We start from the raw sequence: 14436 nt of genomic DNA, 5'->3' as shown, positions 1-14436 counted from the left end.
ATCATATGCATCTCATAAATATAGCATTTGCAAATTTAGAAAATGTGTTATCGATATGAGATTCAGGGGGCGGCTCAAATAATTTTGGGGCCTTAGGCGAATTACTTTAATTAGGCCTTTTAATAAATTTGAGGTCAAATATATGTATTAATTTTTTTAAAAAGTTATTTATTTAAAATCAATTTTTCTAGCTTTCTTAGGTGCAAAATTATTGTTGAAATTTTTATATTCTAATTTCGCTAATATATTCTTCTCAATATAGATAAATCATTTAACTTTTCTTGCGACTTATTTGATCTTAAATAAGTTATATTAATTTTAATTTTGAAAAACTTCATCAATTACTAATTCTTCACTATAATTCATGTCTTTTTTTTACTATTTTTGACAAATTTATCAAGAGCTCATTTTTTAGATCGAACTAATTTTTTCATTCTTCTCTTTTTTTTTCCCAAGTTTTTTGTATCTTGATGCACATTTTCTATTAGACATTTTTTCTTTTTTAGTGAAAGAAGAGAAAACAAGCAAACAATTATGCTAGATAATTAAAAGAAAACAACAATAATATTTAAAAAAAGAAACGATAACAATTGAATAACACAACTAATTAAGAAGAAAAAACTTGGATATTTGAAACTCAAATTTTGATGGATTGAAGTTTTAAACAGCAATGATCAATGGAAATAGTTTTTTTTTCTTAAGTAAAAATTAAAAAAAAATATTTTTTTTTCCTTATGCATTGAAGCATTGAATGTCTCGTGCTTTTTCTTTTAATTGATAAAAATATTAATGGATAATAAGTTAACAAATGTGTGACTTTTATAGAGTTTTAAATGAAATAACATTAAACAGAGATTTTGTGGGAATAAATAGAATTAAAATCGTTTATTCCAACATTAAAAAGAGATTTTGTGGGAATTTGATAATTTATTTGAACAAAGATTATTATAGAATAATAAATATAAATATAAATGAATAATTTAATAGATATAATATTAGAGAAAATTTTGGGGTCTTCATTTACAGTGGGCCCTAGGCAATTGCCTAAATTGTCTAGAAAAAGAGCCGTTCCTGTTGAGATTTATACTTTTATTAAAGTAGTGAGTCATTTCCTACAATAAAAGAGACATATTTACCACACTAACATCTAAGGAGACAAATTTATTTTTTATATATTTTATATGAGAGACGGTGGCTAACCCTACTTGATTTGGGTGCCGGAATAGTAGTCCATGCACATGCGGGGACTTTGAACCTATTGTTTGGGGGAAGTTCGGTTACTCTCACTGAGGCTGCGCCCTGTGTGTCAATGCACAAACTATATCAAACGTAAGAAACTATAAAACGTCAGGGATCTAAATGTTATTATCCATTACGTCAACGACATGGAGTGACCCAATCGCGAAATAGCATATGCTCAAACGCATTTCTTTTTTATACCTTTTTCTCTCCCGCCCTCAAAAAAGAATATCCACTGCTTATGCAAGCTGTAATTCTTTCAGATTCCTTCATAGCCTTCCACTCATTAACCATTCACGCCCCCTTCACTATATTATAGTTAATCAAAACTACAAACAATCATGACGACTCCCTCTTCTCTCCCTATAAATCCCTCCCTCTCTCCTCCTTCCTTGTTCGCGCCATCAAGCACCACCCCTTGTTACTCAAAGCCTTCTTCTCGGTCTTCAAGTTCTTCTTTTTCATTCAAAGTTTCAAGCTTTAACTCTTCGAGAACAAAACCCATTTTTCTAAATTGCAAGAAATTTGATTATTTGAGAGTGAATAGTGAGAAAAGTAGAAAAAGATTGGAGGGTCTCGTTGTTAGAGACAGCGATAATAGCAGACAAAGCAATATGACTATTTCAGAGGTTAGAGAAGATGAGGTCGAGGCGCCTTTGCTTGATCCTGAGATCAATGAGAATAATTCAAGGCCTCGTCGTATTGCTCTCTTTGTTGAGCCTTCTCCTTTTTCGTGAGTATTTTTCTTTTCCTTTTTTGTTTGTTTGTTTGTTTGTAAATTAGACATTACCCTTTACTTGAAATTGCTTGAAAGTGCTCAAAGTTGAAATTTTCGAGCTTTTTGTTTGACAAGTTTAATCTTTGTTGGCGGAGTTTTCTGTTCTGGGTTGCTTGAATAAGCATTGCGTTTTGTGATTTTGTTTATGTTTGCTGCGTTGACTTTGATTTAATGATGTTTAAACTCTTCAACATCTTCAACATTCTTGTTGTTGTTTTTTTTTTTTTTCTTTCTCTGGTTGGTTATTTCGTTTGTAATTGACATCATCCGTTAGCAAGTAAAAGGTGCCTTTAGTGGCTGTTGCTTTGATAACAAGTGTCTTGTGTGCTATGCCGGCTGCTAGTGATTCCAAGTTTGGATGTTGACTTGGTGATCCATCCAATGCTGCATTACATAGGTTGCTAAAATTTTTCTAGCTATGATTCTTTCTGAGTTATAGATTTTTACGCATAGAGATGATGAGTGCTTTATTTAATTGTAATTGTGAGGGATTTGTCACTTGGCTGCTTTATGACGTTGGGATTTGTGATCAAATGACAATTTTCTGGTTACTCTGTGGTTAAATTGGCTTTTGTAGTCAAGCTGGTGCGGACAATGAATTCATCACATTGGAAATATTAGAACATACTTTGAAATGGCTATTAATTTGGATGATTAATACAAACAGTGGTTTATATGTAAAATAAAATAAAACAAGCACCAACCTAGATTCTCTGGTTGGTGACTTGATCTTGGATGCCACAGAGAATGTTATTTGATTTGATTTCCATATTTTTGAAAATTTATAATAGAAAAAATGTATATAAATACTATTATATAACATCCTCTAGCCAGATTAACTGTATTTGATGAGCCTAGTTTGGTAGTCAGCTGAAAATTGCCTAGGGCTTTTCTTCTTAGTTTTTAGTACTGCTTGTTGGTGGATAAAGTCTGCACTTCCCTGTTTTATTTTCCTAGCCACAGAGCATCAACATAGACATGATCCCAAATAAATGTATAAGATGCTACATATAGCACATATCTATGAATTAGAAACAGATTAAGATATGGATACAAGACCCATTAACCAATGGAAACTTTCTTTTAAAATCAAGGAAAATGCATTGTTTTTCATCTCTTAACTTAAGACCAAAATATCATTCATCAAAGAGGTCTCTGCTGGTGTACATGTCGAGTTGTTGTCTGGACAGATGAATGTAGTCGTTTCAAATAGCATTAGAAAAAGGTGAAAGAAAGTATCGCAATAATGTGTGTTGGTAAGAGATAAGATGTTTGGATTATAACTAAAAATTGAAGTTTGCTTCAATTATTGTTTGGAGAACATATCATGAGTTACACGAAGGTAGATTTCACTTCTGTTCCTATGTAATTAAATTTAAAAATGATACTAACTGAAACCAGTTTTATTCCCTTTTTTATTTTGCAGATATGTCTCTGGGTACAAAAACCGTTTCCAGAATTTCATAAAATACTTACGTGAAATGGGGGATGAGGTACAATTTTAATTTACTTGCATGTGAATAATTATATGAATTGCCAATTCCATGAAAGTAGTTTCTAATGAGCCAACATACAAGAATTATTGTAGGGTACATTGCAAGTTTATGTAGCTTAAGGATCGTAATATCTGGAATGGGGTCATATTGCTCGCTGACCATTGATTTCCTTAGTTGTGGCCTTAATTCAAAGGGTCCGGCTATGTTGGAACCGCTCTAAGGTAGAGCACCCCTTTATAACCACACGATCAAAGTTATAATGAGTTTTTTACTATTAATCACTTTACGTGTGTGGTTGATATTCGTGCTCCACCATAGATTAGCTCCAACATAGCCATAACCTTATTCACATTGGGTGCGATAACTTTTGAGGAACAGCGATTCAAACAACTAAGGAAATCTTAGGATATGTCTCCATTTCTAACTCCATGCCATGCATAAACCATTTCGGATAGTTCAAATTGTAGCTTTGTATGGCTTGTTTAATTTTTCACATGATACATTAATGGATTTGCTGATTTATGCACGTTGTAGGTAATGGTTGTGACAACACATGAAGGAGTGCCCCAGGAATTTTATGGAGCAAAATTGATTGGATCTCGAAGGTTGCTTACTAACTTCAAATAATATCTTGACAGTGTTACTGTTATTTTCTCGTTATTTCTGATTCTTTTTGTTAAATATGCTTTGATTTTGAAAATATTCCTAAATGTGCCGTGAAGACAAAAAGAACAATTTGGAACCAGTAAACAATTAAAAATACCGATCACAGTGCTAAAATCTAATAATATCTTTTGAAGTAGGATTGCAATTTTTTTCCCCGCTACACCACTGCAGTATGTACATGGGAAGCTAATTTTATCTTGTAAGCATTGGGAGATGGGGAAAACAAAGTATTGAACAATCAAACACCGTGTTCATCATTTTAATTTACAACATACCTTTTTATAGGTGAATATAGTTTGATGAAGTTTGACATTCTTACATCAAATCAATATTTTTTTTTAATTACTAATGCAATTAATTCCATTTCTTTTCATTATCTTTGAACATTTTGTTTCAGATGATTTCATATCTTTTGTCTTGCTTTAAACTCTGTCTGGTACTCTGTTCCAGCTGACTGATGGTTCACTTATGTCTCTGCACATTTTTACAGTTATTTGTTAGTGCTTTCGGTTTGAAAACTGATCTTTTCTTTTGGATCTTAAACTTTTTCCATCATATTTGCAGCTTCCCCTGCCCTTGGTATCAAAAAGTGCCTCTTTCCCTGGCACTTAGTCCCAGAATAATTTCAGAGGTTGCACGGTTTAAACCTGATATAATACACGCATCATCTCCTGGGATCATGGTTAGTTTACATCGCTGGTAATTTTCTGTTTGTAGATTCTAATGATTTCTTTCCAAAGAAGAAATAGCTGAAAGGATATCAATAGCCACATTGCTGACGGTTTTTACTGCGTTGTAGGTTTTTGGTGCTCTCATAATAGCAAAATTATTGTGTGTTCCAATTGTGATGTCGTATCACACTCATGTTCCAGTGTGAGTTTAATTCTCTTATGATTTTCCTGTCAAAAGTTTTTGCATGCACATGTTCTGTTTAGCTTAAATACAATTAAATGAGTGAAAAACTTACCAATTTCATTGTGGTAGGTTCTAAAAATGTTAGCAATAGTATAACGCCTGATTTGCATGCACTTTTTTATCTGCAGATACATCCCAAGATACACATTTAGTTGGCTGGTGAAACCTATGTGGTTGGTTATAAGTAAGCTATTCTTTCTGCTAAGACATTATGGCTGCCTAGTTTTTTCTGTTTTTTAAGCATTTACTAAGTTTTGGTCTGGCTTTTTCAGAATTTCTTCACAGAGCAGCTGATCTCACGTTGGTTCCATCGGTTGCTATTGGAAAGGATCTTGAAGCAGCTCGGGTGACTGCAGGTGATTATGAATTTCCTGTACCACAACTGGATACTGCCTTTACAATTTGAGCTCAGTCATCACAATGTGAAACTGGAGGCTTGCATTAAAGTCACATTCTGATGTGTTTTCCTTGGATTTTTCTCTCAATGATCTTCATATGTTGACCAGAAAGCTCAATTCTGTGTTTGTGCACTGCATTCGGAACTAACTGGTTATTATTTCTTGTTTATCTCAGCTAATAAGATTCGTATTTGGAAAAAGGGTGTTGATTCCGAAAGCTTCCACCCACGTTTTCGCTCTAGTGAAATGCGATGGAGACTAAGGTTTGACTCTTAGGCAATCATTTGCATCGATTTCTTTCTCTTGTGAGGAACTTCTCTTATTACCATACGTTTTGTTCTGAACAGTAATGGCGAACCAGATAAACCATTGATAGTCCATGTTGGACGTCTTGGGGTTGAGAAGAGTTTGGATTTTCTGAAAAGGTAGCTTTTATAGGTTGCTTATTTTTTTATACTGTTTAGTGTTTACTCTAAATTGGTTTTATGTTTCTGAACCTACTAACGTATTAAACACACTGAGAACAATCTTTGCTGGTGAAGCTGACTGCATTATGCACCATCTCATTTGAAAAGATTATTCATATGTCAAATAATTTGCAAGCTTCCAGGGATTGAAGCTTTTTTCAGTTTGTTTTCAACAAGTTCTTTCTCTGATTTGATGAGGTTCATGTTCATTGCACAACAATGCACTAACCTTGAAGATTTAGTATCCAATCAGATTTATGTAGCTTTTAAGTCTCTTTTTCTTTGATTAACAACTTCACTCGTAGTTCTGCTCTTCATTCTTTGAAAATTTTTGTGCAAACATGTTGTATTTTACAACATTGGAATTATGGGAGTGCCTGATTGAACAGGGTCATGGATAGACTTCCGGGGGCTCGAATTGCTTTCATCGGAGATGGCCCATACAGGTAATATATTCCAGCACGCTTGACTCACTTATTTCTTAAATTTATCTCAGGCAATTCTCTAAGATGTTATTACACTAGATCTGACAAGGTATACTATCACCCCGAGTGACCTTACATCATGTACCGAGTACTAGTCTACTAGACATTTACAATACCCATGTATAATTTCTTAATTGAGTTCATCTTGCCAAAAGAAAGATGAAAAGTTTAATTTAATCTTTTCAGATCAATTGATTTATTACCAAAATCACGATGTTTCTTTTGCCTTGTTCTTATGTAACTGATTAGATGATGAAAGCCGTTTAATTCGCCTGTACTTCAATAACAAACATGGCTACTTTCTTCACAGGGAGGAACTGGAGAAAATGTTTACAGGAATGCCTGCAGTATTTACCGGGATGTTACTCGGTGAAGAGCTGTCTCAGGCATATGCTAGTGGGGATGTTTTTGTGATGCCTTCAGAATCTGAGACACTCGGCCTTGTTGTTTTGGAGGCCATGTCTTCTGGCATTCCTGTGGTGGGAGTTCGCGCTGGGGGAATTCCTGATATAATTCCTGAAGATCAGGATGGCAAAATTGGCTATCTGTTTAATCCAGGTGATCTTGATGATTGCTTGAGCAAATTGGAGCCTCTGCTATATAACCAGGAGTTGAGAGAAACCATGGGCCAAGCCGCACGACAGGAAATGGAGAAATATGATTGGAGAGCAGCCACTAGAACGATACGCAATGAACAATACAATGCTGCCATTTGGTTCTGGCGCAAAAAGAGAGCACAACTACTGAGACCTATACAATGGCTGGCAAAACGCATTTTCCCATCGGCAGAAGTTAACTACAGTTGATGCGGAAACATTCCAAAAGGTTTCTTCGGCACAAAGATTAAAGTCAAAAGTAGGCAAAGTTTCTCAGGTTCTGTCATGAATAATATTTGATTGATTGGCTGTGACATGTCCATTGTTTGTACCATTTGGACCACAGAATTTGGTTAGTTGTGCTGTGCCTAATGTAAAAATTCATTGATTCGAAGTCAGATTGATGTAATGAACATTGGCAGTTTGTGTCTTTGCCATCTTCTAATATGGGAATTAAGAATAACGCCACATAATTGTTAGGGATAGTTTTGTCTTATGCTCCAAAGCTGTTAGTCTTGGTGTTTCACGTAATTATTAATTATAGACGGGTTTTTAAATTGAGCAGATGGGTTAATGTAGATTTTTTTCTTTTTTTAAATAATTTAGTCTAACGGTAATTCAATACTTTTCTCATTCATGTGAGCGGGATTTGAAGTCTAACGGTAATTCAATACTTTTCCCATTCATGTGAGCGGGATTTGAATCCCAGACTTTTTTGTTTTCACATGAGATTTTACCATCTCAAGGCAATAATAGGGTAACGTAGGTTGATCAACATCATCGCATTCATTATCATATGATCCATACTCATGAATGTAAATGTTACTATACATGAGCAGGAAGCCGGGAACTATCAATGTGCTTGAATTATCTCTGAACTGAATGGATCTGTTTCTGTTTCATCCTTGCTGAAGATAAATCTCCAGCTTAAATGTTTGATTAAAGGGCTTGTATTATATATATCATTAGTGTCTGTCTCTAATTGGTTGCGGCCTAACGCAATTGGAATCAAACATTTAAGCGTCATGTACTCTTAAACCATCCATTAACTATCTTTTATCATTGCCTTTGTATCATGTGAAATATTTGTAGAATCTCCGGAAGCTTTTCAATTTTTTGCACGCATCTAATAGCTCATTGATGCATTTGTTAATTAGAGATCTATGCCTGGGATTTGATGGTGGTGGTTTGAAGATAAATGTTAAAAAAAGTGATATATTTTTTTTCTTTTTGCCACTTCGACGTGGTGGGCTGCTGCTCTCACAATTCAAGCCCCCACAAAAGCATTATGAGGGCTAAAACATTTATAACTTCTTTTTCCTTACGAAATGTAAGTGAAGTATGAGCATTCCTTGTCTGTAAGGGTAATTTATCTGTGTATGTATTTCATAAAATTTAATGTAATCATATATAAGTCTCAATTAGGTATATCTGATTGTAAATATTAGTGTACTATTGTGATAACAATTGTAAATGTATGTGCAATGTAGTAATCTGGTATGTAATTAGATTTTCAAAGATCGCATTGATATAGACAGCGAGGAAACGCGCGCGCGCATATGGATCTTGGCATTTTGGGGCAATCTGAATATTCAGCCATAAGTGTGCATGGCCCCCTCTCATAATGAGTTTTAGATATTTGGCAATCAAATTCCAAAATAAGGGGTACTGCTCAACTTGGCTTATTCAATGGACTTATCATTATTATTATTATTTGGCACTGAAAGAGTACTACATCTGAGCTTAGGTAAAGTCACCAGTAATTGCCTGACTGCTACAAAAGAGAAAAGCATGAACATCAAGCAGAGAAAGTGTTTGTGCTGTTACTATTCACGTTGATGCACCCGTGGGGCGTATTTATCGCTGTAATTACTCGAGAGAGTTCGAATAATAAATAAAAGATAAAGATTTATCACTGTAATTACTTGAGAGTTCGAATAATAATAAAAAATAAAGATTAATGGGCGTATTTATCGTTGTAATTATTTGAGAGTTCGAATAATAATAAAAGATAGGGATTAATATTTAATGGGTGAAGTTTTATATTCTATTCATTGAAATCTTAAATAAATAAAAAGAAGATCTGATGTTGGAAGATGTCAAATGTGTCTGCTGTGTGTAATTGAGGTAAGGTTTCCAAATTCAATTTCAATTTCAGCAGCGGCCCTCCTTTTTTTTTTTTTTTTTTTAATCTTTTTCCCAAATTAAAACAATAATTAGTTGTGACTGAAGTCACAGACCTGCTGCCAATAATAATAATAATCTTGAAAAATACCAAGCTTTTGATTAAAAATCGCTTAAAATTACACGCAAGCCTTGGTGGTAGGAATGACATTCAATCACATCACGACACGTACTCCATGAACTCCAAGTCATTCTCAAGACCCGCCATAGTCTCGGGAGCCAACACAACCTCAAGATCAACGCTCCCGTTTCCTTCCCTCCCAGGAAAGGCTGAGATCTTCCCGTCAAACTTATTGGCCCTACCGCTCCTCACGGCCAACGGCCGGCCCCACCCAAAATCATTATCATACATTGGGAATCTCGGCGAGCTGCCCATCGTGATTGATGCACCGTCAAAGTTCCCCAGCGGAAACAGCCTCGGGTTACTTTCCCAGTCCGCTACACCGCGTCGCACCGTTTCATTATCGTGTGCCACCACGTTCTTGTGAAGCCGCTCGGCTCCCCAGCCCAGATCGTGGGATAACAGTTCCCCCACTGAAGCAACGGTCGGGATGCTCTGTATCAAGTTGCCAAAGTAGTACGGACTGAGCCGCGGCTCGAGCCTGTGGCGACAGTTCACAGCCATGCGAAACGTCGTCGTTTTACCAGACTCGAGTTTCCTCGCACGTGTCACGGATCGCCATAGCTGAGCGCACAGTGACTGGAAAGAAGAAATCTCGTCCGTCCGATTTGCGTTGGTTTTTAACAGCGTCTCAAAAAGGGACGTTATCTCTCCGTTAACCGTTTTCCAACTGTCGTTACTTTGCTTGCCTATAATCTCGTTATTTACTGACTTGTAGTAATCACTTTTTAAAATTCCCTTATTAGCCCTGAACTTCATCCTCAAAATAGCCTCCCTGCTGAAATGGAAGATTCTCTCACGCAACGGCACCGCGCCGGAGAAAGTAACAGCGGGGCCACCGGCGGGGAACTTGAGCACCGCCGGCGAGTCAAAAACGGTGTCGCGGGAGAAGTCGGGAACTTTCGAGATTTTCTTGGCGCCTTTAGTGATTTCGGCGAATGTATTAAAGAAGTGCCAAAAGGAGGTACCGTCAGTGACGGCGTGATTGACCGTACAACCGACGAAGACGCCGTCAGCTAGCTCCGTCACTTGGACGGCGGCTAAGGGCCTGACATGGCCGGTGTAGCTGATGGTTCTGTCAAAAGCGAAGAACTCCTTGAAAGAATCGGGGACGTCGATGGGCGAGAGGAGGCTGTTGACGGAAAGGAAAGTGGCCTTGGCGTGAATGAAGTCGACGCCCGTATCGTTGCAGAGGATGCTGATGTGGCCGTCGGAGTCGGTGGAGAAGCGGCCGGCGAGGGCGGGGAAGTGGGAAAGAGCGACCGAAAGTGATTGCCTGAGCAATGAAACGAAATGGGTGATTGAAAATGGAGGGGCCGTGAGGAGGACGCCTTTTTGAATGTACTGGCAAGAGAGCATGGGGAGGTCTGAAACAGAGAGTCTGAGAGGCTTGATTCTTGATTTTTGATCGGGGCGCACTGTGCATTTGGAGATGATTGTGGTTGAAGAAGAAGGCATGTTTGCTTGCTTTTATTCCCTTCAACCAATATCTATGAATGATGGTGATGAGTTTGAGTTTGCCAAGGATGGGGGGTTAGGGTTTATATAGTGGGAGAATGAGATCATTAGAGAGGTTGGATTCATGAACTTAACATTAGTAGCTATTGTAGCCATAGTTTCCTCTTTTTCCATATCCATTTCTTTAATTATTATTATTATTATAATAATAATATTCAGAGACACACGTATATAATAGTTTTTTTTTATCGAGAATTTTAAAGTATGGAGGTAAGGGTTTAAAATTGCATGATCTTAAAGTATTATGAAATTAATATTTTAAAACAGTAGAGTTTAAAATTTTTTTTTAAAGTTTTCCATACTTTAAAATTCAAAATTAGAAAATTTATATATATACACACATATATAAAAATTAATTTAAAATTTTGAGATACTCAAGTTTGCAATTCTTTTAATTTTTGAATGATGAAGCTAGAGGTTTAATTAATAGAGGCCAACATAACAATCAATTTAATACAAGTAATCTGTAATCACAACTTCAATTCATCGGGCATTTCAGTTAAGCTAATAAGGGCAAGAGTTTTAAAACTTTCAACTCATAGGGACATTTTAATTAAGTTCACGGGATTAAGGATTTAAATAGCAATTTAAAAGATTTATTAATCAAGTGGGAGTAGCTGCCCCCACTTGCCCCATGCTAGCTCAGTCCTTGTGTATAAAAATTATTATGCCCATGCGATAGTCTCGTTAATTAACCTTTTACCACAAAAATAAGGGTTCGATTGTTCAATTAATGAAACGGTTCGAAGATAATTAAATAAAATTGTTATAAAAATTCTCATATGCAAATGTCTGCAAGTTTAGATTTTAAATTTGAGTAGATAGTGGAATTTTAAGAGAAAAGTATATATAATTAAATATATACTATCTATATCTAGGCTCTTTTTGTACTATTGTTGAGAAAGCTTTGATTTTTAATCTCAAATTTTTAAAATGTTCAGTAAACATTTACAACTGTCATTTCGTTCCAAAGCTAAGGTGATGATATATATATATATATATATATTTTGGCCATAGTTACTTGATTTAAATATATATTATATTTATCATTTTTTTAAAATTATTGTTTAAAAATAATATTTACTAAATAGTATTAACTTTTAGTTTGTAACTGAAATTTTTAATTCATAGAGTCATGACTTAAAAGTCACAACATCATAATTGACGCTATGCTCAAAGCTTTAATGTTGTACTGTAATTAGATAAATGTCATCTAATTCTAATTCAAAATTCAAACATTTCAAAATGTGATAACATGCATATATCTAAAATGAAAAGCAAATAAAGAATCCTACATATGTGTGTAGATAGAAAAAATTCATGTATGAAGTGTTGGCCACACACATAAGAAAGTGAGATATGGTTGAAATATGATATGGTTCAACCCAAAGACGCAAGGGTTTTATATATTAAGCTAATAAATTTTGTCAATCCTTTTTCTTAAGCGGATTGCAACTACTTATGGTGTGTTGACTTGATGGTTTGGGGAATGTGAATAAATGAATGAGAATGAAACTCATGTTTACTTGATAAAATGTAATTTGAGAATGAAAATAAAATGTGTGAGTCCCACACAATTTAGGAATAAGGAATGAGAATCTCATTCTCATGGAGAGTTGGGAATGGAGATTCTCATTTCCTAAACTGATTTTTGTATCTCTATAATTTTTTTATATTTTCCGAATTACTCTCGTTCAAATCACAATTAATTTTATTATTTTAAATGTCATTATTATTATTATTACTATTAAATTTTATTAACTTTATTATTTTAGTTATTATTATTATTTTTTTAATATTATCATTATTAACATTTATTATTATTAATTTTATTTTTTTAATTAATATAATTTTTATAATAATATTTATACATGTATCTAGTTAGTGAAAATTACATTCTTTAATACTCTGAATATTTTGGTAAATTGATTTTTATTTTCATTCCTCATTTTCATTTATGTTGTCAAGTAAACACATTAATGACATTCCAATACATTCTAATTCTCATTTATTTTTGTGAGCAAACATTAAAATCTCATTCTCAGTCCACAACACACCATTAGCTCAATAATTTTACATGCCTAATTAACCGCCACTGTTATATGGGTTAATTAATCATGTCATTGATGTTACAATGTTACTTACAGCCACTGTAACATAACCGGACCCCAAAAAAAGAAAACACACACATATAAAAATAATAGTCCTGTTTTTTAGCCTTTACATTTTCTTAAAATTAGACCAACACTTTATACATGAAATTTCTCTCTCCCTACACATGCACAGGATTGTTTAGTTATTTTCCAGTGTTGATGTTCTCATACTTTTAAATGTGAGTTCGAGGTAGCCAGATACCATATCAATGTAAATTTGATCAAGACGATAGTGATAGAGTTACAATATAAAAATATTAAATTAGAGATGGAGAATATATTTTTTTCAGTAAAATTATTATGCCTGCTCAAATTCTCAATTTAAAACGTGCTAATTATTGACCAATCTCTAGTTAAAATGTGGCACACACAATTCAATAATTAGGAATTATAAATATTTTGCGCTATGAGTTTTGATTTTTAAGTCAAAGTATAACTTTTGTAATTAATAAAATTATAGTTTAAATTTTAAATGATGAGACTATCTAATAATTTGACAAGACTATTTAGAAATATGTTAGTTTTTATTTTTATTTTTATGAAATAGAGATTTTTTTTCCAGTGGGGGCTTGAGCCCCCAGTAGTCCTATAGTGAATCCACCTATGCCTGCCTCAAGTAATTATGACGGAAATGGTGAGCGTATAAGAACATGAGTCGAGCACTAGTATTGGGTATTAGAATCGACATCTCTATCTCTTCCCATTGTCATTCCTATTAATTTTTTCTCTTTTCGAATCCTACATATGCAAGAGATTGAAAATAAATTTTTAACCAATAAAACGGAAATTTGATTAGATATTCTATGGAATCATTACCATTACTAGTAATCCAAATTATAAATTAGTATACATTGAGACACCATGACAAGTAAAGATGGAGATACGCGCTCTATAATCTAGACTCTGATTTATCCCGTTAACTTTCATTCTTTATTTTTTTTCAACTTTTGCCTCAGGATGACCACCTTTTGTTTGAAATAAACTTGGTCTAATGAAATCTATACTCTATTTTTCGTTAAATTCGATCTTATCCGCTAGATTTCAGATTATCAAATCCAACGATCGATCCAGGCCGGCTGTTTATTACACAGAATGTAACCTAGTAAGTTGCTGCCCTTTTCTCTTATATTATTACTAGGAAGATGTATGAAAGAGAGAGGAAGCAGCCCATTGACTAACTGTGCAAGAGCAAGAAGACGCTATTCAGCACAGAAGGAGTGACACATCTGAGAAAGTTAATTTTGGAGTTTGGACCATTCATAATTCAACAGTGATGATGTAATAATTTTTTTATGGAACTTTTGTACAAAATTCATGGAAAGTGAATTTAAAAAAGCCTGGGAATTTAGCGAAACATGATGATTTTCATGCAGATTTGATCAGATCCCCATGAAAAAGTACAACCCGTGACCCCAAATCT

The 14436-nt window shown here is 34.5% G+C and overlaps 2 protein-coding genes across 2 annotated transcripts; one reads left to right on the top strand and one right to left on the bottom strand.

Annotated features, from left to right (window-relative positions):
- Positions 1-1444: 1444 nt before the first annotated feature.
- On the top strand, positions 1445-7525 carry LOC102615235 (sulfoquinovosyl transferase SQD2). Its single transcript, XM_006480910.4, has 11 exons — positions 1445-1972; positions 3444-3510; positions 4048-4118; positions 4744-4861; positions 4979-5052; positions 5223-5278; positions 5367-5450; positions 5668-5755; positions 5840-5917; positions 6349-6405; positions 6755-7525. The coding sequence occupies exons 1-11, from the start codon at positions 1581-1583 to the stop codon at positions 7248-7250; spliced, it is 1581 nt and encodes a 526-aa protein (XP_006480973.1). The 5' UTR covers positions 1445-1580; the 3' UTR covers positions 7251-7525.
- A 1779-nt stretch (positions 7526-9304) lies between these two features.
- Positions 9305-10897, bottom strand: LOC102614940 (uncharacterized acetyltransferase At3g50280). Its single transcript, XM_006480909.4, has one exon. It carries the CDS (start codon positions 10801-10803, stop codon positions 9385-9387), a length of 1419 nt encoding a protein of 472 aa, XP_006480972.1. The 5' UTR covers positions 10804-10897; the 3' UTR covers positions 9305-9384.
- Positions 10898-14436: the final 3539 nt, after the last annotated feature.

The sequence above is a fragment of the Citrus sinensis genome, chromosome 6 (genome assembly GCF_022201045.2).
Source record: "Citrus sinensis cultivar Valencia sweet orange chromosome 6, DVS_A1.0, whole genome shotgun sequence".
Classification (NCBI taxonomy): domain Eukaryota; kingdom Viridiplantae; phylum Streptophyta; class Magnoliopsida; order Sapindales; family Rutaceae; genus Citrus; species Citrus sinensis.
This window is presented reverse-complemented; position numbering and strand designations above follow the sequence as displayed.

Bases quoted from the DNA above. Each gene is read 5' to 3' on its own strand.
- LOC102615235 (XM_006480910.4), top strand. From the start codon at position 1,581: ATGACGACTCCCTCTTCTCTCCCTATAAATCCCTCCCTCTCTCCTCCT. The intron at 1,973-3,443 runs GTGAGTATTTTT...TTTATTTTGCAG, and splicing joins GTTGAGCCTTCTCCTTTTTC to ATATGTCTCTGGGTACAAAA. The intron at 6,406-6,754 runs GTAATATATTCC...CTTTCTTCACAG, and splicing joins ATCGGAGATGGCCCATACAG to GGAGGAACTGGAGAAAATGT.
- LOC102614940 (XM_006480909.4), bottom strand. From the start codon at position 10,803: ATGCCTTCTTCTTCAACCACAATCATCTCCAAATGCACAGTGCGCCCC.